The sequence below is a fragment of the Mus caroli genome, unplaced genomic scaffold (assembly GCF_978045245.1).
Source record: "Mus caroli unplaced genomic scaffold, Mus_caroli_1 scaffold_16, whole genome shotgun sequence".
Lineage (NCBI taxonomy): Eukaryota > Metazoa > Chordata > Mammalia > Rodentia > Muridae > Mus > Mus caroli.
Genome location: NW_028227271.1, coordinates 78,698,093 through 78,725,974, shown reverse-complemented (window position 1 = coordinate 78,725,974; position 27,882 = coordinate 78,698,093). Strand labels below are relative to the sequence as shown.

Below are 27,882 nucleotides of genomic sequence, written 5' to 3'. Positions count from 1 at the left end.
CTTTTCTTCCTTTTCTAAGGAGTTCAGATGCATAGACTAAAAATCCAAGCAAGCCACTGGTCTCTGGCTGCTTGCCGTAAATTGCTGGCTGCACTTGGTTAGAATACAGCTAAATAAAGAAAACCTGCCCACCGTGTTTGTGTAAGACATTTTTGGGAGAAGTCTCCCTGCCAGAGACAGGGCAGCTGTTCCATCAGTGTGTGTGTGTGTGCGCGTGAGCGCGTGCGCAGCACTCTGTCATAATTTTAGTTTTTAAAACTGTAGAATACCCTAGCTTTAAGCCTACTTTGGTGTTCATGGCTCATTGTGTGTTTTTTTAAGGGTCAAGGGAGTAAGCCACTGTGGTTTTTGGATTTTCCAACAGTATGGCTCCGTCTTTCAGTACTTTTATTAGACTTCTATAGAATAACAGCATACAAGTTAATTAAGGGGACTAGGAGCCTGGAGTAGAAGAGCGACTCGTCATCCAAAAAGCTGCAAGTGGGAAATGACCCACTCTGCTTTCCCCTGGCAGACGATGGTTCAGCAGCAGTGCCAGCTGGCAGCTGCAGAGCTGAGCTGGGAGCACAGACTGCAGAGGAGGCAGCTTGGCCCGACTCCTCCCTCAGGCCTGTGTGTCCTTGGGCTCACTTCTGGTGGGACTCGAAATAAGTGGGGTATCAGGCTGGAACAAACTCGGAGTCGTCTTGTCTCTTTTACCCTCTGTCATTTCCAGCCCCCCTCCCTCATTCCTGTGTGTGTGTTTGTGTGTGTGCGCACGCTTGTGTGTGCTTGCAAGTCGATGTCATGTGTGCTCCTCAGGGAATACTGTATTGTTTAGCTGAGGAAACACCTCTATATCCTAAGTTTAATAAACAGGTGTGTGCATGATACTTTAGACTTTTGAAAAAGGTGATCACAGAGAGTCAACAGCAGTGTCTATGTGACACGGACACTTTGTGACATGTGTGAACGTGGACACTGATGTTTTAGGAATTGTTGGTACCTTTCAAGACACAATAATGGTATGGTGATTGCATGAAAGTATGATATATGCTAAAGTATCTACTGAGATTAAATTGGCAAAAGATCTGAAGCAGTAAGCAGGCTGGTGGGCATCGCAGTGTCGTTCTGGAGCTGGGGGAACCAGTGACTTGACTCCACAGATGTATATTGGCCAGTGTATATTTTGTGTAGGTTCTAAATTACTGTGTATGCGCACGGGCTTCCTAGAAGCCCGGGAAGGGCGGCCTTGTGAGGGCTGTGTCATCTAACTCTATCCCACCTCACGGTTTAGATGCCAGACCAGTTTGATCAGGTGGTCGTGCTCAACCAGCTGCGCTACTCGGGGATGCTGGAGACGGTGAGGATTCGGAAAGCAGGGTATGCCGTCAGAAGACCCTTTCAGGACTTTTACAAAAGGCAAGGATGAGCTAAATGCCTGTCTCTCTTCCCTCTGACTTTTCCTCTCCTTCCTTTTTTCTCTCCTTCCTTCCTTCCCCCTACCCCCCTTCTCCCTCCCCCCTTCTCTCTTCACAAGGGATGGGAGAGAGCAAGTAGCAAAGATAACACTGTGCCCCCACTGCCACAGGTATAAAGTGCTGATGAGGAACTTGGCCCTGCCTGAGGACATCCGAGGGAAGTGCACTGTGCTCCTGCAGGTCTATGATGCTTCTAACAGCGAGTGGCAGCTGGGGAAGACCAAGGTACAGTGGCAGGAACATCCGCCACCATGCCTGCAAGGCTGTACTGTTCCCAAATAGGGCTAAGTGGTGGAACTCCAAAGCCTACCCATTCTCCTTTGGCTTCTGTGTGTGTCTCCCCCCTGCCGCCACAGCAGCTATTGTGTGAGACCAGCAGACAGCCTGAAATCCTATGGGTTGCCAAAACCTCAGGCAAGAACTATAAGTAAGACCCACATCTGGCTGTGCTGCTGCAGCAGGGTCCCCTTACTCCAGGTGAGACTAGGTAGAGTGCTTTGACTGAGAGAGTCCTCACATCTGTACAGAACTGAAGGATGCTAATGCCAGGTCCTGCTGTCAGATGCAGCTAAGTTGGCCAGCATGAGATCAAGGAGACCATTGACCAGAATAAGCCTGGAAGAACTTGTACTTTATTCAGTCCTGAACCTGGTATATTTGTAACCACTGAACCAGTGAGCTTCTTTTCCACCTTCGAACTTGATTATTAGAGTTTGTGTGTGTGTGTGTGTGTGTGTGTGTGTGTGTGTGTGTGTGTGGTGCGTGAATTGAACTCAGAACTTCATACATACTGCTTGCTAAGCACTCACTCTTACCACTAAATTACACCCTGAGATTCCATAATTTTTTTCTCCCCATTTTTAAACAAGTTTTATTTTGTTTTTAACTATGTGCCTGTGTATGGGTGTGTGCACATGAGTTCAGGTGGCTGGGGAGGTGAGAAGTGGGACCCCTGGGAACTAGGAGGTATGGGTAATCATGATTCACTTGATATGGGTGCTAGGAGTCAAATTCGGGTCCCCTGGAAGAACAGCAAGTGTTGCTAACCACTGAGCTGTTTCTCTGGGGCCCAGAGCCACCTCCCTGGTGTCAGTACATTTTTGTGCTTGTAAACCTTTGAAGCCAACATAGCCTGATGGTAATTGCTTAGCAGGCATGGAGAGAAGGTAGGTTCCCACAAGATACCAAAATTACGATACCTTGGGATTTTCTTGGATTCATTCCTTCGCCTCTCTTCTTCCTATGCCAGTCTCTGTGTCTCTTTTCATTAAGACTCTTGTCTAGGACTACTGCTGGTGTGTGACCTTGTGTGCCCTGGCCACAATGGCAGGAGACACTAGGAACCTTAATGGCGATCTGACAGTCACCTGTTGAATGTAGCCATGACAAAGGAGGATGAGGCTTGACTCTCTGTGCTTTTGTGGTTTTCTTGTCAGATATCCTGATTGGATTTTAGAATGTCTATGGCAGTTGGACCGTGTAAAATGCCCTGGACTGAAAAGCCTTATTGTGGGAGTTTGTAACAGACTGCCAGTAGAAAGGAAACAGATGTTGCCCCAAAAGGCAGGCCCTGGCCTTTTTTTCCTATTCTTTTCCTCTGACACTTGTCCCCGTTGTGGACAGGTCTTCCTTCGAGAATCCTTGGAGCAGAAACTGGAAAAGAGGCGGGAAGAGGAGATTGACCGTGCGGCCATGGTGATCCGAGCTCACATCTTAGGTTACTTGGCACGGTAAGAAGCACACCTGGGGAGGGGCACAAAGCTCTAGGAGGGCTGTGACCCCCAGTAGGGTGGTTTGTGGGAAGGTTCCCAAGGTCAGATCTCTGTAAGTGACCCCAGCAGTTACCCTGTAAGCCTCACCTGGACAGAATGTCCACTTAGCAGTTACACTAAGACACTTAGGCTGCTGCATGGGCTCCATCAAAGCCTCTGGGGTGCGGCTCTGTCCTGTGACGTTGCTACCTGAGTGTGTCTCTTGTCTTAAACACTAGGGCTCACGAGGATTTCAGATTCTGGAGTTTTTCCATATTGGAATCTCTTATCTGTCTGGCCTCTCCTGATTGGCAGTCAGAAATTCAAAAGTACCCCAAGATCTGAATTTTTTTCTGTACTGAACATTGATTTCTCCTACCCCAGTACTTGTTCATGCATCCTATATCCTACACATAAGTTCTGCCTCCTACCTGCATTCCTAGCCCAGGAATCTGAATGAAGATCTACTTCATTTTATATTTATGAGTGTTTTGTCTTATGTATATACTTCCTATTACCGTGTGTGCGTGTGTGTGTGTGTGTGTGTGCGCGCGCGCGTGTGTTTGCTAGCTGTGTGAGTGCTAGGAATTGAACCCTGGTCCTCTGGAAGAGCAACCTATGCCCTAACTGCTGAGCCATTCCCTCCAGACTCTGAACATTTGTAAGCATCATCTCAGCATTCAAGAAATTGCAGATTTGAGGTTTGGGGATGAAGGAGCCACAGCCTGTATCACTGTCTAGAGACCCATTCCCTAGCTGCTTAAAAATGATACTGCATCTTTCATGGTTGCTTTGTGATAAAAATCTCACTATGTAGCTAGGCCTGGCCGGCTTAGAAATCACAGTGTAAGTCAAGTTGGTCTCAAACTCAGAGACCTCTGCCTGTGCCTCCCAGGTGCTGAGACTAAAGAAATGTGCTACCAACTCGGGACTCGTGGTCATTTGGTTGGCTGTCCTCTGCAGACCACGTAAAATGCCAGGCATTCCATTCTCCTGAAACATGGGGCTGTCCTGCTGCCCCGTGTGTTTTGCTTCCTTGGCGTTTGTATGAACAGTAGAACATATCAGGTCCTCTTTGGCTGCACACTGGGTAAACACTAAATTAGTGTTAGTAATTAGTAAATTACTTTTTATGTAGCCAGGATAATGATTGCATCCTGACTTTCTTTTGTTTGGTATTATTCTTTTGTTTAGGCCCAAGTCTCCTCCCCTGACTGCCAGTCTCCATAATAAGAGACCGGGGCCAAGTCTGGATCCTCTTCTTTTGTCTTATAGTCCTGGTGTAAGCTCATTTGACCGGCTCACAGCCTCAATGCCTTGCTGGCCGCTCTCTCTTGCAGAAAGCAATATAGAAAGGTCCTCTGTGGTGTGGTGACCATACAGAAGAATTACAGAGCTTTCCTTGCGAGGAAGAAATTTTTGCACCTGAAAAAGGCAGCCATCGTGTTCCAGAAGCAACTCCGAGGACAGCTGGCACGCAGGGTTTACAGGCAGCTGTTGGCTGAGAAACGGGAGCTGGAGGAAAGGAAGAGGCGGGAGGAAGAGAAGAAGAGAGAGGAAGAGGAAAGGTATGTGCTCTGCCGGCTGAAACAGAACGGCTCACTGGAAGGGTTATCCTTGTTGGCCCGTTAGGGATTCCCAGGGAACCGAGAGAGCTCTCAGCTGACCCTGAAGCTTACAAATCTGAGCAGGCTGGCTGACCTGTGTACGTGCCGGCGTACGTACATACGTACGTACGTGCCTTCGTACGTGCCTGCGTGCACATGGAGGGCAGGGGTTGAGTCAGACGCCTTATTGTTCTGGACAGTGACTGAGTAGCAGGTTCCACGGTTCCACCTGCTTCTGCTCCTCCAGCCTTGGATTTACAGGTGTGTGCTGCTGCAGATCACACCACGTGGACACAGAGGGTTGAACTCAGAGCTCCTGATCAGAAAGCAAGCTCGTTACAGACCGAGACATCTCCCCAAACCCCTTCCTCCTTTTTAACTGGCAAAGATCTTCTCCGGGCTGCATACATAGCTCAGCGATAGAGTGTTTGCCTCGGACAGACGGGCCCCCCAGCACTGCCGAAGGAGGAGAGCTGGTGAAGAGTGGTGTCAGGATTGTTGATTTTCACCAGCTGCTTTTCTTTCCCATTCTTAGAGAAAGAGAGCGAGCGCAAAGAGAAGCTGACCTCCTCCGTGCCCAGCAGGTGAGGAGCGCAGCGATTTCTGGGGCTTTATGTACTGCCTTCCTGCTTCAGACCTGGACACTGGGTCTGAAGATTCAGAATGGAAATAAAGTAGGAGATAGTGGGAACACAGGCTGAGGGGATGTTTCGGGGGCACTCTCTTACCCAGCACAGTGGCTTGGAGCGTAGAGTAGGTCTTGGGCTTTCAGTGTGAATCGAAGTATGGTTTCTCTGTGGCAGAGCAACACCATGTTAGTTTCTTAGAGACGCCGTCACTTTCTGTTGCCATTTCCATGGGTGGCCACCTCACACCGTGTTCTGTTCTTGATATTCATCTCCTGGTGTCTGACTCCCATTGTCCTCTTTTTATAAGGACGCCATTCAGATTGGATGCAGGCTCAGGTCATGGGCCCCCACCTCATTTTAACTTAGTCACCCGATTAAAAGCCCCTTGTCCAACCGTAGTTGTTATTCTGAGGCTCTGGGGTTAGGATTTCAGCTTGTCAGTTGGGTGGGGGCCACAGTTCAGTGTGTAGAACAGGAAGAAGGGACTTATTCTAAAACCCACCTTGCCCCTGGTCCAGGAGGCAGAGACAAGGAGGCAGCAAGAACTGGAAGCCTTACAGAAGAGGCAGAGGGAAGCGGACCTGACCAGGGAGCTGGAAAAGCAAAGGGAGAACAAGCAGGTGGAGGAGATCCTCCGCCTGGAGAAGGAAATCGAGGATCTGCAGCGCATGAAGGAGCAGCAGGAGCTGTCGTTGACCGAGGCCTCCCTGCAGAAGCTGCAGCAGTTGCGGGATGAGGAGTTGCGCAGGCTGGAGGATGAGGCCTGCCGCGCCGCCCAGGAGTTCCTGGAGTCGCTCAACTTCGACGAGATCGACGAGTGCGTCCGCAACATCGAGCGCTCCCTGTCGGTAGGGAGCGAGATTTCGGGCGAAGAGCTCAGTGAGCTTGCCGAGAGTGCCAGCGGAGAGAAGCCAAACTTCAACTTCAGCCAGCCTTACCCGGCGGAGGAGGAGGTGGATGAGGGCTTCGAGGCGGATGACGACGCCTTCAAGGACTCGCCCAACCCCAGTGAGCACGGCCATTCCGACCAGCGAACGAGCGGCATCCGGACGAGCGACGACTCCTCGGAGGAGGACCCTTACATGAACTACACCGTGGTGCCCACCAGCCCCAGTGCCGACAGTACGGTGCTTCTTGCTGCGTCCATGCAGGACTCCGCTAGCCTGCACAACTCCTCCAGTGGGGAGTCCACCTACTGCATGCCTCAGAACAACGGCGACCTGCCCTCCCCCGACGGCGACTATGACTATGACCAGGACGATTACGAGGATGGCGCCATCACGTCAGGCAGCAGCGTGACTTTCTCCAACTCCTACGGAAGCCAGTGGTCGCCAGACTACAGGTATTCCGTGGGAACCTACAACAGTTCCGGAGCGTACCGATTCAGCTCAGAAGGGGCGCAGTCCTCCGTGAGTATCTGCCATCTTGTCCCTAAAGGTGGGAGAGTTGGGGGTGGGAGGGCTCACATTGGCCTAGACCTCACCCAGGAGGCTATAGTGGGCTATGCATGCCAGTGACACAGGAGATCCACTTGCCTCTCTTCCCTAGCGCTAGGGTTATAAGCAGGTCTAAACAACTCTAGCTGTTTTTACATAGACTTTGAGAATCCACTCAGGTAGTGTAGGCACTTCACTAGCAGAGCCTTCTGCCAAGCCATAAACTCCTGACAGGTTGGAGATGAGATCAGGCACATTCAGGATAATGTGGTCATAGATAGACCCGAACTGACATCTTAAAAATGAGGCTCGAGCTGGTGAGATGGCTCAGCGGTTGAAAGCACCCGACTGCTCTTCTGAAGGTCCTGAGTTCAAGTCCCAGCAACCACATGGTGGCTCACAACCATCTGTAAGGAGATCTGACTCCCTCTTCTGAAGTTTGTGAAGTGTCTTCTGAAGTGTCTGAAGACAGCTGCAGTGTACTTAGATGTAATAAATAAATAAATCTTAAAAATAAATAAATAAAAATAAAAATGAGGCTCGGCATGGCCTTTCTGCAAACCCTGAAAAAGCTGGCCCACTCACTCTCCTGGGGTGTATTGAAGAACTTTCCGTACAGTCCAAGCCACTCAGTGTATTTCTTTTAATAAGAAGGGATCTGTATGGTTTAAACGTGTTCTATTCTTTTTTTTTTCTTACGTTTGGCTTTTTCTCTTATGTATTAAATGTTGTCTTTAGTTCCTCAGATTTGGTCAATATTTTTGGCGTAGCAACTTAAGTGTTTCTTTAACTTTTGTTTGTTTGTTTGTTTTCGAGACAGTGTTTCTCTGAGTAGCTCTGGCTGTCCTGGAACTCACTCTGTAGACCAGGCTGGCCTCAAACTCAGAGATCCGCCTGCCTCTGCCTCCCAAGTGCTGGGATTGATTAAAGGCGTGCACCACCACTGCCCGGCCGAGTTTCTTTAACTCTTGTGTGGCTTGATTAAAATGAGACCCTTAAACATCCTTTTTAGCGTGGAGTCTCTGGATTAGAGTCAGTTTATAGTGTAAGTGTCGGGTCGGCTCACTGGCAGATGCTGTGTCTGAGTTCCCTGGACGGCCACAGTAGTGGAGTCGTGGAGTCAGGAGCGCTCTCCTCCGTTGGGTGGCGCTGTAGATGGTTAGCCCATGCCGGGTGTTTTCCTTACCCGACTCCCGTCCTCTGCTTACCTCTGCCTCTCCTCCTCTGTCTCCTCTTCCAGTTTGAGGACAGCGAGGAGGACTTCGACTCCAGATTTGATACAGATGATGAACTTTCCTACCGGCGAGACTCCGTGTATAGCTGTGTCACACTGCCCTATTTCCACAGCTTTCTGTACATGAAAGGTACAGCCTTCAGCTCTCTATAGCCCTGGGGGGGGGGGGGGAACAGCCTTCAGCTCTCCACAACCCTGGTGGGGGGAAAGCTATGGAAAGTCCCCTCACCTCAGTGACAAGCCATTTAGCTGCATGAAGCATATTGGTTGATGCAGTGTGGCTGTTACTGCCCTGACGAATGTAACTTGACTCCCTTGCTAGGGCATAGGAGATAGGTAGGGTGAAGAATTTGTAAACATGCAGCATCTATATTTGGTCACACTCTTCACCTGGCATCTCCTTCTCACTCACATATACATACATGCAAGCAAGTGTCAATTCAATCACTGCTGGAAGTCACTGGGACCCATTCTAATAAACCCCTATACCCTCCAATACACACACACACACACACACACACACACACACACACACGACCTCAAAAGATGTGCTGAACCCCATGGAGACACACACAGCCTGTGAGACTACTCACCACACCTACTTTTTGATGAGATTTTTTGGCATCAATTCTAGTTGCTAGTCAACATCAAAAATGCTGCACTTAAATATTAAACATTAAACACCTCCAGGCACCTGCCATTTAGGAATGGATTTCATTACAGACGCGTGCTTGTGCTTAGATGTTTTGGTGCTGGGACCTCTGTCAGGGTCCAGCATAATGGGAAACTGTAATCACCAGGATTTGCTGCCAGATTTACATAGATGGATAGAGAGGGAACCCGGGTGTTTCTCAAAGGATCCGAGGCTTGGGGAGGGGAAGGTCCAGAGCGTGGAGACAGGGCAAGATAAAGGAAACACTTGCCAGTAGGTACCCGCCTTGCATCTGCAAGCCTGTTCTCTTCCTCATTTCTCCATCAGCAAGTATTTTGTTATTTCTAGCTCTTCTCTTAACTTTCCCACCAGCACATGCTTGTGTCTCTGTCTCTGTGTGTGTGTATGTCTCTCTTTGTGTGTATGTCTCTCTGCCTGCCTGCCTGCCTGCCTGTGCTTGGAAATGCAAATCTGGGGAATTCTTAGCACTCAGCAATACATCTGACAAAGCAGGGAAGTCTCAAGAACCTGGTTGCCCACAGAAGACCTGAACAAGCAATAGATACAGAAGGGGGAAGTCTCATGGGGACCCAATCCTATACAAAGAGCTGTAAGAGACTAATGAATGCTGAGAGCCGAAAACATTTTCTCCAGGGAAGAGCCTCCCTGTTGCTTATCCAATACCAAGTGGTCATCCTCAAATCTTACACATACATGTTCCGAGCAGTTCCCACAAGCTACCGAGGGGGCTGTTGTTGCCACATTTCACGAAGATTTATCACTTAAAGTTAATAGGACAACAGGACAAGCTCCTGCTACAGTTTTCCTCTGGGCCCATATTCAAAGGTGAAGATGAAAGTCACAAATCAAAACTATGCTAATGTTTCATTGTGAGAGTCCTTGGCAAACCTGCTGTGGAGAAACTGCCCTGTCTTGGCTTCAGCACACAAGGTCTCAGCCAGTTGAGTGGAGACAGTTGGAATGTCTAAGGAGGGAAGAGAGCATCAGGGTATTTTAAGGAGGGATGGGCTGTCTCTGTGTCCATTCACGCCAGGAAAAGGTCTGTTGGATTTGCCTTCTGATCTGTAAAAGGAATACGCTGTCATTTGGGGTTTAAGTCTCCATGTTTAGGTATCCCTTGCTTTTGTTACCGTTTGATCAAAAGAAAGGAATAGCGTGAGCAGTTTTATAGTGAGCTGTAGATTGTGTTCTCCCATGTACTGTTTTATAGAGATTTCTGAGTGAGGGCAGTAGGATGCCTGGCCTACGTCTGCGGGGAGTCTGGTTACCAAGGTCAGGCTATCCTAGAAAAGGTAACACTGTATGAGTTCTCCCACGTTATCTCAGTTAGAAGACATTTTCTGCCCGTGTGGTGGCATGTGCCTATTGTCCCAGTCCCTCAGAAGGCTGAAGGAGGAGGGCAAGCATGAGGGCAGCCTACGCATCTTGATGATAAGACCTTAGCTCCAAATCAAGTTAAGAAATGGACTGGGTGGGGTGGGTGGCATAGGTTATGTGGCCTAGAAATGCCGCGGTCCTGGATTTGGTCCTCGGTCCCACCCAACAAGCCGGGAGGGAGGCAGGCAGTGGGCTAGCTCTGCATCCACCAGCATCTCCTCAGTTTTGCAGTCTGACCAGGTCACTCCGCACTCCTGCTTGCTTGTTATAGTCTCAGCCTCTTGCCTTGCATCCGTAATCCATGTCAGATGATGATGTGTTTGCCCAAAACACTGGCCTTGCTCCTACCCTGGAAGTGAGACCTCATCACCAATGCTAGCACGCCTGATGGTGCTTATTCCTGCATCTGTCATATAAGAGAGGAATCGCACGACCTTTGACACTGTCAGTCCACTACTCTGGGGCACTTGGAGGAGACCGTGGGATGGGGCTTGCTCATACCCCCAGTCATTCCTGGGTAGACTGTCAGTCACTGACTACTGCCACGTGGGCTGCTTAAAGAGACTTCTCAGATAGCTGAAGAGGAGCCATTTTGTCTGTCAGGGTGGAACAACATTCTTGGATGATACAGTCGAGCCGGATCATCTTCTGCACACCAAGCAGAAGCCCCAAGCCCCTCCTCCACCGGGCAAGGGTCTGTTGAGTGCGTGTCCGCTGAGGCAAGGCTCAAAATGGCCTGTGGATTTTGTGGCTTGGCTTGATTGACTTTGTAACCCTTTCTCTGCCCTTTCTTGGGGGTGGGGAAACAGGTGGCTTAATGAACTCCTGGAAGCGCCGCTGGTGTGTCCTGAAGGACGAGACCTTCCTGTGGTTCCGCTCCAAGCAGGAAGCCCTCAAGCAAGGCTGGCTGCACAAGAAAGGCGGGGGCTCCTCCACACTGTCCCGGAGGAACTGGAAGAAGCGCTGGTTTGTCCTTCGCCAGTCCAAGCTGATGTACTTTGAAAACGATAGCGAGGAGAAGCTCAAGGGCACCGTGGAAGTCCGCACAGCCAAGTATGTTATGGCAGCTTGGCTTCTTGAATAAGCTGATGTGTGCACATGTGTGTGTATATGGGAGCTGACATCAATGTAGGGTACCATTCCTCAGAAGCCGCCTTTTAGAGGCGGTCTGTCCCTGGGGCTCCGGACTTGCCAAATAGGTTAGGCTGCCTGGCCAGTACACCCTAGGGAATCCTCCTTACTAGGGAATCCTCCTTACTTCTTTCTCCACAGTGCTGGGCTTGCTGATACGTGCCAACACACTCAGCTGGTTTTTATTTTCCCTTACCAACTAGCAAGGAAAAGGAGAAGCTATTCAAAAGCACATTGATGGTACAGACAAGTACAGACACAGAAATCCCCTGTGGGGTTACAGCAGGCCACCTGGGGGAGTCTTTTATTGGACTTACAGGAGCAATAGTCTGTACTTAGGGGTGTAATATGGGCGGTTCTCTATTTTGATGGACAGATTTTATTTATGTAACCTTTGCTGTATACCCTTCCCATAATGGATTGGCTTATAATTATATATAGGCATAAGCTGTTAAATAGGGGAGGCTTGCTAAGTGTTCACTTACAGGGAACATGGACTCAAAATAATTTCAGGCCCAGTAGGCTCTTTTAAATCCCTTCTCCCTGGGTGTAACTGGAGTATGATGAACTAGAGACTGTTCACATTTGGTGGTAGGTAAGGGGCGGGGAAATTTATCCCAGTGTTTAGAGTAGGTATGCATGTGGTTCAAGGCAGGCAGGAGTGTCCTGAGTTACCAAGAGGTTGCTAGGGGCATTACAATGAGGTAGATAGTAGCACAGGTGAGGCCTCAACGCCAAGTGCAGTTAGGTTTGGTCTACACGCCTCTTCCCGTCACACCCAGACTTTAAAGTAGGTTCTGCAGCTTGAACCTAGGTCCGAGAGCAGCTTGCATAACAATTACTTTACAGACTCAACTATCCTACTAGCCAGGGAGTTCTTGGCTGCAGTAGACTGGTAGAGATACTCAGACAGTCTTGACAGTTCACTTTAACTAGGTTGACTTGTGAAAGAACTGGAAAGCAAGCCTCAGTCTTGGGATAATTCACTTTATTTACTTATGCATTTATTTATATGCGGTGGCAATTACACGCAGATGTTCCTTCTCACACAGTAGACAGATAGGCCCTTGAACATACACTCACTGGAAATGTAATGCAGCGCGTCCGTAGAGGAAGTTGTCTTGAACAAAGCCAGGTATAATGTACACCTCTAAACTCAGCTCCTCGGGAAGGCTTAGGTAGGAGAAGTAAAGTTTGAGGCCAGCCTGGGCTACTGGAGAGTTTGGGGGCAGCCTGACCTATATGATGAGAGCCTATCTCAACAAACTGGGAAAAGGGAGGGCAGACATGTGGAGGGCCGGCCCCTTCTAGTTCTTCCTCGCTCTGGCTGCCATACAGCAGTTGAATGGGGAGCTGATTGACAGGCGTGTTTTGAGATGAATTACTAGCTTCTAGCTGTGATGTGCGTACTAGCCCCTCGCCTGCGATTCCCCACACTGGAAGAACAGAGCTACAGTTTGGATACCACACAACCTCTCCAGCCAACAGCCCCATCTAGAAGCAAGGCTCTCGACTGTCAAGGGACCACTGTTTTTGTTAAAATTTAATGTTTTTAGAAATTTGCTGGGGCGAGGGTCAGCTGTTTTTCCCAGTTAGCTAGGTACTGGGCATAAAAATCTGATTGTTTAAGAATAACCTGTACCCCATGCTGCTGAGAATCGGGAAACCACAAATATTTGGAAAGTGGCAAAATGAGCTTTGAGAGATGAAATTAGCCCCAGGAGTCACCGACCAGCCTTAAGAATGAAAGATTGTTCTCCATGAGCTAGTGTCAGCAACTTAGGAAAATTCCTCATGGGAATGTGGAAAGGAAAAAGAGGCAAGACAAGGCGTTTGTGTATTTGATTTTTGAACCAATAACAAGGAACAGACAGCAAACTTTGGGGTCTTTCCAGACTGTCCAATGGGGGTTCATTAGGAGCAAGATTAGATTTGAGGGTGTTTGGGTCTGTAGATTCCACAGCACGGCTCCCGAATACGCAGACACAGGCTTGTCCCTGGCTATTGTTGACACAGTGTGGGACAGCAGGGGTATTACTGTTGACCTAGATATGGCAGTGTACTGGGTCACGTACAAATGTGAGGAACTGCAGCAGCTGCTATTAGTGTCTGAGGCGAGTCCTAGAGCCTCAGATACCAAGGGACAGTGTCATGTCCCTTCTTCTTTGCTATTCACACCCCTCCTTAGACAGGGTTTCTATTGTTACAAAAAAACACCATGACCAAAAACCCAACTCGGGAGGAAAGGGTTTACTTGGCTTATACTTGCAGATCATAGTCCATCACTGGAGGAAGTCAGGACAGGAACTCAGACAGGGCAGGAACCTGGGGCCAGGAGCCGATGCAGAGGCCATGGAGGGCTGCTGCTTACAAGCTTGTTTAGCCTGCTTTTTTATAGAACCTAGGACCACCAGCTAAGGGATGGAACCAACCACCATGGGCTGGGTCTTCCCCCATTGATCACTGATTGGGAAAATGCCTTACAGCTGGATCTCATGGAGGCATTTTCTCAACAGAGGCTCCTTCCTCTGTGATGACTCTAGCTTGTGTCAGCTTGACACACAAAACCATTCAGTGCACACAAGAATAGGGGAAAACAAAATTCACGTCCTTACCTTGCTTCAGTGACTCTCCACCCATGCAGGGCAGCCACTGACCTGTTCTGACCAAGTGCGTTTTGCTGAAGCAAGGTGCTGGCATCATTTATTGTAAATATGTTAGTATGCTCTTAGGGACGCTTTGGGGAACACAATCCATTCGCACCAGATTGAGAGTGTCACCTCCTACCATAGATTCCTGCCATGTTTCCTACAGTTGCCTCATCAGCGAGCACAGCAGAGACTACTCTGTTGGTTTTCTTGCTTACGTAGACTCTTTCTTTTAATCAGGATCCAGTAAGGCCTGTGCCCAGCCTTTTGACGCTGCAGCACAACATTGTCGCAAGGTGCACACTCAAAAGCTGTACAATAAGAGAAAAAGAAAACAAAACAAACAAAAAAACCCCACAAAACCGCACACTCTTTTCAGTACATCTGGACCACATTCCTAGCCATCCTGGGCCATGGGGCCCTGCCCGTGGGTTGGACATGTCTGGTTGACTTAAGATCACACATCTTCAGGCTTATAGATTCCCATCACCTCTGTCCTGTCTTTCATGTGCAGCTGGAGTCAAAGACTCTTTCCCCAGGTTTCTAGGCTTCACTGGTTACGCTCGATTGCTTGGCTGAGCCTGTTCCTTCCCTTCCCAGTACCTCAGTTTAGGAGTAATTCTTTCTGCTGAGTACTTTGAGTCTACTGTTGTTGGACTCTCCTATTGCCTAAAGTGTTTCTATAAAGAAAACATTTCCTAATGGTTACCGCCCGTGGTTACCCGAGGTACTCTTTGTATAGTATAGTCAGGCTGAATGCTTGCCCTCCATTCGTCCTCTGGTTCCAGGAAATCAGTGGGTTTCTTTGCATCATCAGGCACTGACCACTGTTTTTGTTTTCCCAAGTATCTTCCTGCACATGTGGGCTTAACAGGGTATTCCAGGCACTGCAGCTCTGCTAGATTCCCACAGTAGCCCCACATCTGGACCAGCAGAATTTGACAGGCCACGTAATCCTCGATCTGTTTCCTGTCCATCCAGCCATCTCTGAGAGCTTGTTTCCTAACATGACGAGATGCCCTCTGCTCTCTTTAGATCGAGGCTCTCTCAACAGAAGGCCTTAGCTTTATTGGTTTTTTTAGTCAGCATTTGGGAGAAGTCCTGAACTGGAACCCAGCTATACTGGAGCCCCATCAACAGCACCGCCCTCTTTCAGAGAAGCGTATTCGCTCCTTTAGCCCCGCCTTTGTTTCTGAGCATTTCTGGGATTTTGAGGTTCAGAGCTGTGAGGCTGGTCATGGAGTCTGAAGCCTCCTTTGCATACATGGAGGGTCTGAGTTCTTGAGAGGGAAAGAGCCAGTATCCCTGGGGATCGTTCTTCTGCCTTCGAGGACCTGTGCTGATTGGGTTTTAGCAACTTGACACAAGCCAGGGTCATTTGGGAAGAGCAAACTTCAACTGAGACGAAGCCTTGATTAGACTGGCCTGCAGGCCACTCCATGTGGGGACATTTTCTTGATTTATGCTTGATGTAGGAGAGGCTAGACCACTGTGAGGAGTGTGAGCCCTAAGTAGGTGGCCCTGGGTGACATCAGAAAGCAGGCTAACTGTGCCATTTTGAGGAAGCCAGTAACTACCATCCCTCCATGGCCTCTGCTCCAGTTCCTGCCCTGGCTTCTCCCGGTGGTGGACTGTGATCTGGACGTGCAACAAATAACTCTTTCCCCCTTCACCTTTACCCTCATCTCTCTGTCCCCTGATCTTACGGGATTTTCACATTACAGTCCATCTGTGTTTAGGTTGTTCCTTTAAAACTCAGATTTTTATTTATGTGTATTTGTGTCAGAAGGGGTTGTTCACATATATGTGGGTACTCACAAAGGCCAGGAGAGGGAGGGTCTCAGGTCTTCTTGAAGCTTACACGCCTCTGTGAGCTGCCTGACATGGTGCTAGCAATCAAACTCTGCTCCTGGAAAAGGGGCAAGAGCTCTTAACTGCCTGCTGAGCCATGCCTCTGGCCCAGAATACATTGAGCTTTGTTTCAGTGAGTCCAGAAATGTGGTCACACCAATTTACTGTTTCCAGCCTGTTAGAATTGCAGTCATGTTGGTATGCTCTGCTGTGAATAAATTCACTGCTTCATATATCAGAGCAAATGGGCAGATCCTCAAGACCATGCTAACATCAGGTGCATTGCCAGCTCTGGTCCCATCCTGATACCTTCTTGTGTTTTACCCTAATTTAGTTAACCTGTCCCAGTCACTGAGTCTCTTGATATTAATTAGGGAGTGTCTAAAGGAGATCAGGATGACTCCAAAGTCTGCCTTGGCTCTGGAGCCTGCAAGAGGCAGTGATGGGGAGGGTATGCCAGGTACCAGCCAGGCCTCAGCCTATGATAGGAAGCTCCTTTCTTGGCCACTTTGTTCTGTTTAACAAATAAATTCCCACAACTGAGTAATTTCTGATGAACCAAATTTATGCTGCCCATGGTCTAAATGCTAAGAAGTCCGAGATTAAGGAAACCCATCTTACTACATCATCCATGGCTGAAAGGCAGGCATGCTCTCAGAACAGAATGAGCCAGGGAGCACATGTTTGAGTCCTCACTCTAAAGGCGGAGGCAGAGACTTGCCACTTTGAGGCCAGCCTGGCTATCTAAAGAGACTCTATCTCAATAAAAAAAATACAGATGTGATGTAGCTCAGTGGTAGAGTGCTTGTCCGGCATGCACAGGGCCTGGATTCAATCCCAGCATTGGAGAAGGGGGGTGTTGGAGGGGGCTGGAGTAGAGAAACTAAAGGAAGAGAAAAACATAACTTTCAGCCCCAAGAGCCTTAGTCTGTTCACAATAGTGGAGCGTCATAGCTAATCCCCTCTTCAGAGTCTTTCCTGTAAGTACCTGCTTTGATCACATATCCAACATAGGAGCTAGGGAGTGGTATCCTCAAAGCACAGCTGCTGAGACAGACTAGGGAAGGAGCTCACACAGGACCAGGCTGCTTCCTGGGTTTCCTCCTATTGTGCGCCAGGCAGAGGGCAGAGGAAGGCTTTGCTGGACTCTGAGCAGAGTCAGACATGGGGTGTCCACTGTGCAAAGAGTCATTAGGGAAACACCCTGACACCTTCCTCCCTCCCCACCCCATCCCTAAGCCCATTGCAGAGGCACTATTGAGAGCACAGGGGGAGTCTGGTGCCCCCTGGAGGCCCTCTGGAGAGCAATCCTTCATTCATGTTTATGATTTCAGTTATATGTGGTCAAAAAAACCCTGTTAGAAAAATTGTTTTATTATTTATTTATTATTATTAATTATTTTTATTAATTAATTATTAATTTTTTAGAGGGAAAAATAGAATGGTCACCTACCTTTGTGTGTGTGTGTGTGTGTGTGTGGGTGGGTGGGGGTTACAGTTATTCTGTGTTGTTGTTGTTCACCCTTGCTGCATCTGATTTGTAAAGTAAGCTTTACAGTTCAGATGCGTGCACGGGTTGTATGTCCCAATCTGAAAATCCAAAATCTAGAACTTTCCAGTCTTTGAGTGCTGTAGGATGCCACAAGTGGGGAATTCCTCTCCAACCTCACATGACTGGTTACAGTCAAACTCTAGGCATGTGGAAATCACTGTCTAGAACTGCATTCAGGAAGCTGGAGTATAGCCCCACAGTGTACCTTCTGCTTCACACAAGACAAATGCCTTCAGGCTATGTGTGGATGAGAAATAAATGCATCCCATGTTTAGACTTAGGTCCTGTTCTGGAGTATAAAACCCCTGGTCTCAGATGTTCTGAGCCAGGCACGCTCTACACTGTATGGGGAACCATATCACATGCATCACATGGATGTGATGCAACATTCATTACTATCTTAGTCTCGGGGACCTCCTAGGAATCAGAAGTCACTTATAACTGGGCGGGGGGGGGGGGGGGGGGATGAGGCACGGTATATAATTTCTAAAGGAACATTCCCCACGTGGTCTTTTGGTAAGGCTGCCTTTCTCAGCTATCCCTAGGAGTTTTGCACTCTTGATTTCCACTCTGCCTTTGTGTCTTGCAGGGAGATCATAGACAACACAAGCAAAGAGAACGGGATCGACATCATCCTGGCCGACAGGACCTTCCATCTCATCGCAGAGTCCCCTGAAGATGCCAGGTGAGGTCTGGGGATGGGCTGCCGCCTCACCACGTCCTCCCCGCTCCTCTCGAGTTCAGGCATGAGCTCCATGCAGACACTGTTTATTCTGTTGCCTTTGAAGGGATTTTAGGTTTTCAGTTGGGCTTTCTATCAGGGTTAGGGTTAAAGAGGCATAGGAGGTGTATGTCTTGTCCCTTAAGGAATCTCGTCCTAGCAGATGTGTTCAAACACAGCAATGTCAGCCTCAAATACCACCGGATCAGGCATAAACCCTTCTCTGTGGATGTTTCTGAGCTATAGAGGTGAAGAATTTGTACAGAGACATAAGGAACAGTCTGTTGTTGTCTTAGACATCCTCTGCTTAATGAATAATAGAACTGTGGCATGCAGAGGATGTGAAAGTCTCGGCCTTGGAGGACTCAGTGGACAAGCTAACATTATCTAACATAGCCGTATTCCAGATAGAGTTAACTCATTTGGTTCCCAGTCAGTCCTGTGGGGTAGGTGTCATTATTTATACTGTGTAGACCAAGTGACAGAAAAGGCGCACACAGGAATAGTATAGAGGCTCAGTCCTGTGGAGTAGACACACCCTCCTGCTTTTCTTTCCAAAGAGGCTCAAGTCTCTGGAGTCACTCGCTGGCTGGTGTAAGCCGCCTGTCTTTGGAGCTTTGAGCATAGGGAGGAGACAAAGCAAGGGGAAAATGACATTTGCTCTTCAGTGACGAGCATCACGGGGCCATGTAGAGTCTAGGACACAATGGAGTGTCCCGTCCATTCTTGGCCCATGGTGGGAGGCAGTTGTCACCTGCCCTGAGCCAGTACTAGGTAGTAGTCTCTGGGGATGACAGCAAGTGGCTTGTGCTGTTCAGTGTCTTGCCCAGAAGTCATCAGAGATTGCTGTCGATCCCTCAAGCTCCTGGCTTTCTCCCTTCTGCCTGCCATTCCAGTGCCTTTAAGTTGATCTAACACCACAGCAGCAACACGAAAGGTCAAAACGCCAGAAAGCAATTCTTCCCATGGGAACAGACTGAAGCCCTGGCTGGACTCATAAATTATAGCTCAAACTGGGAAAACAAGCAGACCTGAAATTACAGCCCCAACATTCTGTCTGGGACTCCTAGAGACCACACGAGGCTTTCTGTGGTCCAGAGACTGCCCTCGAATCCTCAGCTGAATTACAGGCCTGGCTTCTGGCGGTTGCTCTGTCTGTTTGTGCCATAATGGACTTGCTAAATTTAACATTTGGAAGGTTTTTAGCCAAACCCGGTTTCCCCTGACAAGTGGAACACATTAAAAAAATGAATCCCTTTATAGATTTAAAATTATACATGATTCATAAGAAATGCCTAAGTTGTAGGAGTATCAATAGGAATGAAAGCCAAGCAATTTTGTTCTTTGTGTTTGTGTGCATGTGCGTGTATGTGATTCATTCGGCATACGTCTTGAATTGTGCATTGTTGCAGTGTTTGGTTTAGGGACATTTTTTTGACATGACAGGGTCATGACTACAGGGTGCCTTCTGCTTGGCCAAGAAGGATGACCACAGGCAGACGAGGATGCCCCTGGCTTTATTTGCTCCACGAGTCCACAGTGTTGAGTATTCTCAAGCATTTGCTCCATCAGGAATCTTAGAAAGGAGGTTTAGTTTTTGCTGAAAGTAATTTATATGCCTAGCTTTATGTGATGATGTCAGCTGTTCACTTAATTATTCCACTGTATAGCGACATAAGACGCCTGGACAGGAAAGGGTACCTTGGCTTCTCTGGTCCCTGGTGTGTTTTGTTTTTTATTTTATTTTTTGTTTGTTTGTTTGTTTTTGTTTTTTCCGAGACAGGGTTTCTTTGTGTATCCCTGACTGTCCTGGAACTCACTTTGTAGACCAGGCTGGCCTCGAACTCAGAAATCCACCTGCCTCTGCCTCCCGAGTGCTGGGATTAAAGGCATGCGCCACCACGCCCAGCCCTGGTGTGTTTCGTAATCAGCACTGTATGTATGTATGTATGTATGTATGCATGCATGCATGCATGCATGTAAATATGTATGATCCAGGTTATTTTCTTTCTGTTCATCTCAGGTTCCCTCTTCTTGTGAGACTTTTATTCTACTTTGCTTTTCTCTATCCATCTTTCTCATTACGATGCTCTGGAAGTAAAAACCCAGTTGAAATAAAAATGGAAGAATTTTGATCACAGTAATTTCCTGCTTTTGATTTAGACACCTGTTTTGATTTCCACCTCCCCTGTGGTTTTATTCACTTGTGTGGGGTCCTGGCCAGCCATGGAAACCCCAGTGAGCCTGAGTGGAAAGACAGGCGTCAAGCCATGGGTCTGAGGGGTTACTGACTCCTCTAGTGTTGATTTTCTTTCCTTGCATGGGAGTCTCCTCAATAGTACTCAGTGAGGTCTGAGAGCCGGCCAGGGCGGGTACTTAATGTGACAGTACATCCTGCTAAGGGTAGTTGGGCTGGTTTGTTGTTGTTGTGTTTTGTTTTTTAGACTGCGCTTATGATAGTATGTGCCCCAACTTGCATGTGAGAAACAGGCACATTGGCAGCAGAGCAGCTCACAGGTGGGGTCCTGGGCAGGAAAAATGGAGAGCGTGGTTTGGCCACTCTGAGCTCGGCCACCCGTGACTGTTGTCCTCTCTGTCCACAGCCAGTGGTTCAGCGTGCTGAGTCAGGTCCACTCGTCCACAGACCAGGAGATCAGAGAAATGCACGATGAACAGGCAAACCCCCAGAATGCTGTGGTGAGTGACGGGTGGGTGGAGGCCAGCTGTCCAAAGTCGGGGTTTTTGTTGGTGGTGGTTTTCTTTTTCTTTTTCTGGTTTTTTTGAGACAGGGTTTCTCTGTGTAGCTCTGGCTGTCCTGGAACTCACTCTGTAGACCAGGCTGGCCTCGAACTTAGAAATCCACCTGCCTCTGCCTCCCAAGTGCCGGGATTAAAGGCATGTGCCACCACTGCCCAACTGTCCAAAGTCTTAAATTCTGCTTAAAATCTCTATAGAGGTGCTGGAGAGATGGCTCAGCAGTTAAGAGCACTGACTGCTCTTCCGAAGGTCTTGAGTTCAAATCCCAGCAACCACATGGTGGCTCACAACCATTTGTAACAAGATCTGATGACACCCTCTTCTGGAGTGTGCTTACAGCTACAGTGTACTTACATATAATAAATAAGTAAATCTTTAAAAAAAAATCTGTATAGAAAAATCAAATTACACATGAGTTCTGCTACATTTCACATCTTCTACCTAAAACCTTTAAAAAAAATCCACAATTTTTAAATTATAGAAGTACCAGAAAACTTATATTTTGAAGAATCACATGAATTGTGAATAATGGGACTTTTGGTATATTCTGGGCACACAGGAAGTTACTGCATATATCTTGCATATATATATATATATATGTGTGTGTGTGTGTGTGTGTGTATGCAATATATGTAAAATTAACTTTTTTAAAACGCTTTGTTTTCATTTGTAACTATGTTTAAGAGGGTTGGTATGTGCGTGTGTGTTGCAGTTACCCTCAGAGAACACAAGAGGGAGTCAGATCCCCCTGGAACTGGGAACTAAATTCAGGTCCCCGGTAAGAGTGGTATACTCTTGTAACTGCTGAGCTGTTGTCCCTTCCCAGCCCCCAGAAAACTTTAAAATCAAATGTCCCCTTGAGGAATATTTGTTAAATTAATAAAGGGTTATAGCATAAATCAATAAATTTATACTATTAAAAAGCGAGTCATTAGTTGATGGCTAGTCATTAGTAAAAATGTTTTAAGAGCAAGAGGGACTGCCTGATAAATTTATGGGGTTGTTTGATTGTTTGTTTGTTTGTTTTGGTGTGTGTGTGTGGGGGGGTGGTTGTTGTTGTTTTCTTAAGATTTATTTCTTTTTCTTTTATGTATGTGAGTACACTGTAACTGACCAAAAGAGAGCATCAGATCTCATTACAGATAGTTGCTAGGAATTGAACTCAGGACCTCTGGAAGTGATCTTAACTACTGAGCCATCTCTCCAGCCCCCGAATTTATAAAGTGTTTTAAGGAGTTCACTAGAGACTGCCAGAACTCTATTAAAGGGAGGGAACTTCTCTTAAGCAACTGTTATTTTGCAGCTCGACACACACACAGACACAGACACACAGAGAGAGAGAGAGAGAGAGAGAGAGAGAGAGAGAGAGAGAGAGAGAGAGAGAGAGAGAGCACACACGCATTTCCTTGGTTTGTTACAGTCTGGTGATGCTGTATGAGGTCATGCTCTTCTGGTTCCTTCGTCACCCTTTCTGTCCTTTTTGTCCCTTTGCAGGGCACACTGGATGTCGGGCTGATTGATTCTGTATGTGCCTCTGACAGCCCTGATAGGTAAGCTCCAATATGGCACTTGAAAGAGAGAACATGGTGGCCTCTGGCCTTGCCACTGCCCCCTTCTCTAGGCTATGCATGAAACCCTGGCAACCATCTCATCTAAAGTCCTCTAGCAGGCTGACTTTGGCTTGCTAAGGTAAATGAGAAGCCAGACTTTAACCGTCCATTTGCAAACGCTGCAAAGCAGAAAGGGGTGGTGTCTGTGTGGAAGATCTACTTGGGATAGCTTTTCTTCTTGTGTTTTATTTTTTGAGACTACGTTAGTCCAGACTGGTGTCAAAGTTAGGACAGTCTTCTCCTGTCTCCGCCTCTCAAGTTCTAGGACCCAGTGTGTGAACCACCACGTCTGACTGTCTTAGAATTCTTATAGCAAGAAAATGGCTGTTTAGGAAAATGGTATTCCAGCATAGGGAGCCTATAGCATTCCTTTCCTTAAAAATTAATAATGACCTGATGATAGTGTGCATGGGGAATAGATATAATAAATATAAATACAAGCATGAGCCCTGTCCTTGACATTTCTACTTTGACCTTAAGGGCAAAGCATCATCAGATACCTTTGTTCTCTGTCTGTTTTTGAGTCAGTCCTTGGCTGACTCAGTTGTCCGAGGGGCAGAGTCCGAATTAAAACTGACTTTTGCCATTGTTAAGATAGCCAGAGATAAATAAGAGTGTGGTAAGCCTTATAATAAGTAATAGTAATATTTTTTTAAAGTCTGCTAGGCAAAGTAAGAGCTCCAGGGTCCTCCCCATTATGTACTCTGGGGCTGTTGGGGGATGGGAAGCCTTTGTCTCCAGAAGTCAGCCAACACCATTTAACACCTGTGCTGTCAGTCACCAGGGTCCAGATGCTGTGTGCTTACCTAAGTTCTCCCTTACTAAGTCTGCTTCTTTTCACAAACTCTCTGCCCCAGCCTGGCCATACCAATACCTTTGCATTATACTATTTGGTTTTTCTCACCTTTCTTCCTTCTCAGCTACAGTTTTTTGTTCATTTTTGGTTTGTTTTTTGTGGTTTGATTTGGCTTGGTTTGGTTAAGTTTTTATTTCTTTTTCTTTTTTTTTAAAGATTTATTTATTTATTTATTTATTTATTTTATGTATGTGAATAAACTATCACTCTCCAGACACACCAGAAGAGAGCATCAGATCCCATTACAGATGGTTGTGAGCCACCATGTGGTTGCTGGGAATTGAACTCTGGACCTCTGAAAGAATAGTCAATGCTCTTAACCACTGAGCCATCTCTCCAGCCCTTGGTTAGGTTTTTCAAGACAAGGTTTCTCTGTGTATCCCTGCCTGTCCTGGAACTGGCTTTGTAGACCAGCCTCACCTCAGACTCACAGAAACACGACTGTCTCTGCCTCCTGAGTGCTGGGATTAAAAGCATCTGCCACCACCCCCTGGCTCAGCCCCAGCTGTTAAGGGACCTCTGGCTACAGACAGGTAGCCCACATAGCCTTTGCTTTCTTGAACTCCGTAATGCTTTGCTACAGGGAACATTTGAAAGCTCACAAGAGAGTTCTCAGTCCAGAGTAGATAGATAAGATAGAATGCAGGTAGATAGGGAACCAGTATGCACACTGTCCTGTGAAGGGTTCCGAACACTGACAGACCGGAGCTTCGGGGCAAAGTAACTTTCCATTATCACTTTCTCCCCATCTGGGAAATGAGCCCTTGCTGAGTGCCTTTGAAAATGTGGACACAGTAGCTTTTTGTACCGGGGACAATCAAGGGTATAACATGTTCCACTGACCCCTACTTGCTAATCCTTCTCTGTTACCACTGTCTGGTATTTCATTCGCAACTCATAGCAATATTATCCAAAGCTATATCCAGAGTTAGGAAGAAAGGAGTTTGGAGGTGCATTTAAAAAAAATCCCCATGGTTACCTTATTTGCCTTCCCGGGACTAGTTTCTTCTGGTTTCTTCTGGAAAGTCTTGCAGATGGAATGGTTCCCCTCTCAGGCATTTTCGGGATGAATGTGTTGCGCCAAGTGTAAAGATTAATGACACATAAAATTATTGCCACAGAAATATGAGCAAGGTTTGCTGTAATGTGAAATATAAATAGCATTCCAGAGTCTCCAGGGAGCCCTGGGCTGCCAGGGGAGCCCTGGGCTGCCAAGGACAAGGCCGTGAAGCCTCACTGCAGACAGGTGATGCCCACCCTGGGTCTCAGAGCTAATTCCTCTCTCATCCCGTCTCCTCTCTCAGACCCAACTCATTTGTGATCATCACAGCCAACCGGGTGCTGCACTGTAACGCAGACACGCCAGAGGAGATGCACCACTGGATAACCCTGCTGCAGAGATCCAAGGGGGACACCAGGGTGGAGGGCCAAGAGTTCATCGTCAGAGGTGATTGCCAGCCATAGTCTGTTGTCTTCTTACGTCAGGGGCTCTAAGCCTGGAGCCCACCTATGCGTCTAAACTAGGTGGTCACTGGGGTCCACAGAATCCTCCTGCTGAGGACAACAGGTGCAGACCACTGTGCCAGGTTCCTTAGAGGGTTGCTGGGACACCAAGTTCAGGCTCCCACACTTACGAAGCAAGCAGTATGTGAGAGCCATCCCCTCAGCCTTAAAGACTCTCCAAGTTACTTAGATAGAGGAGTTTGGAAAAAAAAAAAAAAAGCAGTGATCACAGCCATTTTCTAGCCCATAGGCAAACGTGCAGCCCATATTTCATGTTTTTCAGACGTGAAGGGTGCCATGACAGTTAGGTTTTGGCTTACGTTTTCCTGTGCTAGGGTTGGGTCCTGTGGCCTCAGGTTTGCCCCGGAAGCACTCTCCCACTGACCTCTATCCCCCAGCTCCTCATCACAGTCTTCCAGCTGACGCTTGGCCCTTCCTTTCCAGGGTGGCTGCATAAGGAAGTGAAGAACAGTCCGAAGATGTCCTCCCTGAAACTGAAGAAGCGGTGGTTCGTGCTGACGCACAATTCCCTGGACTACTACAAGAGCTCAGAGAAGAACGCTCTGAAACTGGGCACTCTGGTCCTCAACAGCCTGTGCTCCGTTGTGCCCCCAGATGAGAAGATATTCAAAGAGACAGGTACAGGAGGCCCCCTGGCTGAAAATGAAGGGTGACAAATCTCAGAGGCCAGGCTTGCTCCGGTGAGGGAATAAGATGTTGTATTTTGGCTTCCTCCATTCGAAAAACTGATTTTGATCTACCTGCTGAGGCTGGCAGTGTGTGGTTCTAAAGGCTTAGTATTTAAAGCTATAGTGAAGATTTGATTTCAGAGATGCAGATAAGAACAACAACAAAAGACCAAAAAAAAAAAAAAATTAGAAAGACCTTAGAATCATCAGATTTTAGCCTAGTGCATAAGAAACTGCTGTGTAGGTAGGTTGGTTTGGTTTGGTTTGGGTTTTTGTTTTTGTTTTTGTTTTTTTGTTTTTTTTGAGATAGGGTTTCTCTGTATAGCCCTGGCTGTCCTGGAACTCACTTTGTAGACCAGGCTGGCCTCGAATTCAGAAATCTGCCTGCCTCTGCCTCCCAAGTGCTGGGATTAAAGGCGTGCAACACCACGCCCAGCGATATAGGACTTTTTAAAAAATACAGTTATTCCATTTGTGTCAGATGAGCGTGCTGTCTGAGCGTACAGACCCTCCAGCATTGGTCTTCACTGAGGGGTGGGGCTGAGGAAGGGAAGAGGAGAGACCGGAGGTGGGAGGGATTTCAGGATGTGCTGCGCATTTTCTTTCCTGTGCCCGTCCCTAGATTGGGGCATCAGCTGCACCCAGTGTTCCTTAGAGAGATGGACCTCCTTGTTTTAGTATGTCCCCTCCTCTTGACTATAAACTTCACAGTGTTTTCTGTTTGTCACCGGATACCTAGTGCCCGACAAAGCATAAGTAGAGTTCTAGCATTTACTGACTTAAATCACAAGCCTTGTGACTTAAGCCTTGGCCCCAGAGGGTGTGGCTGACGTAAGTGTGCTATGCTGCCTTGCAGGCTACTGGAATGTCACCGTGTATGGGCGTAAACACTGTTACCGACTCTACACAAAACTACTGAACGAGGCGACTAGGTGGTCCAGCGCCATCCAGAACGTGACGGACACCAAGGCTCCAATCGACACGCCCACCCAGCAGCTGATCCAAGATATTAAGGTGGGAAGAGAAACCCAGGAGTTCCTGGTGGTCCCTTTCCTTGCTGTTACAGACGCCAGTGTTTATCCCACCTGGCTTCCACTAATGCCTGGTGATTTTTCAGTTCAGAGTCTAAGTGAGGTGTTTGGTGAAATCTTACATTACAGATGTTCCATCTCCATGGAGGTGTTAGAGTTTGGCACACTATGCATAGATTGTGTGTGAACTGGGTAGGGACCACTCAAACCATCCCAGAGTTACCTCTGCCCCAGTTGGAGACCTCACAGAAGTCATTGTGATTCCCTTCTCAATATTCAGTTCTTAAGTCCCAGAAGTAGATTTACAAAGAGCCCAGATTGGGCGCTGGGGATATAGCTCAGTGGTGTAGTGCTTGCTGGTATGGGCAAGGCCCTGGGTTCAGTCTCCACCACCTGAAAGGAAACAGAGAGCCCAGATTGTGCTAGAACACTTGGGATCCCTGACAGCTACCTCCAGATTGCCAGAAACAACAAATCTCATTGATTTCGTAAAATTTCAGTTCCCTGCTTGTAAGTTTAATTGTTCAGTCAATGTGTGTTGGTTGAAAGCACCAATGATTAGCCGTCAGCTGCTACAAACCTCCCTCATGGTGCTGTGGACCCCGGTGGAGCTGGAGACGGTCTGATAGAGCCAAGGTTGGAATTTCCTACCCAAACCCAGGGGTTTCCAATGTGGTATGTTTTCTAGAAGTTTGAGACCAAGCTACAGCAAATTCTTACTCCCCAATACACACCCAAGCTTCCTGTGGAACCCAGGGCCCTAGATACAAATAATCTCATTTTTAGCAATAAAAATATTTTTCGAAGCTTCCTTTTGAGAAAGGAGGCGGGTTTTTTTTTTTTTTCATGTCAAGCCACGCATTTTTATCAAAGCTGTGCCATCTATTTTTATTCTTTAATTGCAAATTCAGACATTCAGAGAATAAATAGTTTTTCCAAATATAAAAGACTGCGTCTTCAGAAATGAGACAAGTTACCCCAATTAACTAGAAGATTTAAACCATCGCTCTTCTGCCAGCCTCCAGCGAGTGTTGTTGGAAAGATTTCCTACTGGAAATGACATTTCCCTGGAAGAATGAATCAGTGCCTGTGCCCGACCCTGCTGTTTGTTTAGTGATGTGGCTGCCTCCGTGGCATCCCAGTAGCATGTGACGAGTGTCAACACAGGATAGGATTCTGTCCAAAGATCTTAAATTCTCGGCAGAGGGGCCTAAGGGGGACGTGTCCCTGTGGGCGTGAGGTGTGTCATTTCCAAGTTCAGAAGAGCCATGAGGCTGAGCATTTAAGAGCAGTGCTCGCTCCTGTTGTAGAGAGCCAGTGTTCAGTCCCCAGACCCATGTCAGGGAGTTCCTAGCCACTTCTAGCT

The 27,882-nt window shown here is 47.6% G+C and overlaps 1 protein-coding gene across 3 annotated transcripts in view; it reads left to right on the top strand.

The window, feature by feature from the left end:
- Positions 1-27,882, top strand: part of Myo10 (myosin X) — a 195,787-nt gene that overhangs the window by 156,130 nt on the left and 11,775 nt on the right. For all 3 annotated transcript variants that reach the window (XM_021183593.3, XM_029469787.2, XM_029469786.2), the window contains 14 exons: positions 1,277-1,401; positions 1,571-1,685; positions 3,084-3,190; positions 4,552-4,779; positions 5,354-5,402; positions 5,966-6,856; positions 8,124-8,247; positions 10,977-11,220; positions 17,939-18,034; positions 20,674-20,767; positions 22,322-22,377; positions 24,598-24,740; positions 25,241-25,435; positions 26,342-26,499. In XM_021183593.3, the coding sequence (XP_021039252.1) occupies positions 1,277-1,401; positions 1,571-1,685; positions 3,084-3,190; positions 4,552-4,779; positions 5,354-5,402; positions 5,966-6,856; positions 8,124-8,247; positions 10,977-11,220; positions 17,939-18,034; positions 20,674-20,767; positions 22,322-22,377; positions 24,598-24,740; positions 25,241-25,435; positions 26,342-26,499 (2,625 nt within the window). The remainder of the gene's footprint in view (positions 1-1,276; positions 1,402-1,570; positions 1,686-3,083; positions 3,191-4,551; positions 4,780-5,353; positions 5,403-5,965; positions 6,857-8,123; positions 8,248-10,976; positions 11,221-17,938; positions 18,035-20,673; positions 20,768-22,321; positions 22,378-24,597; positions 24,741-25,240; positions 25,436-26,341; positions 26,500-27,882) is intronic.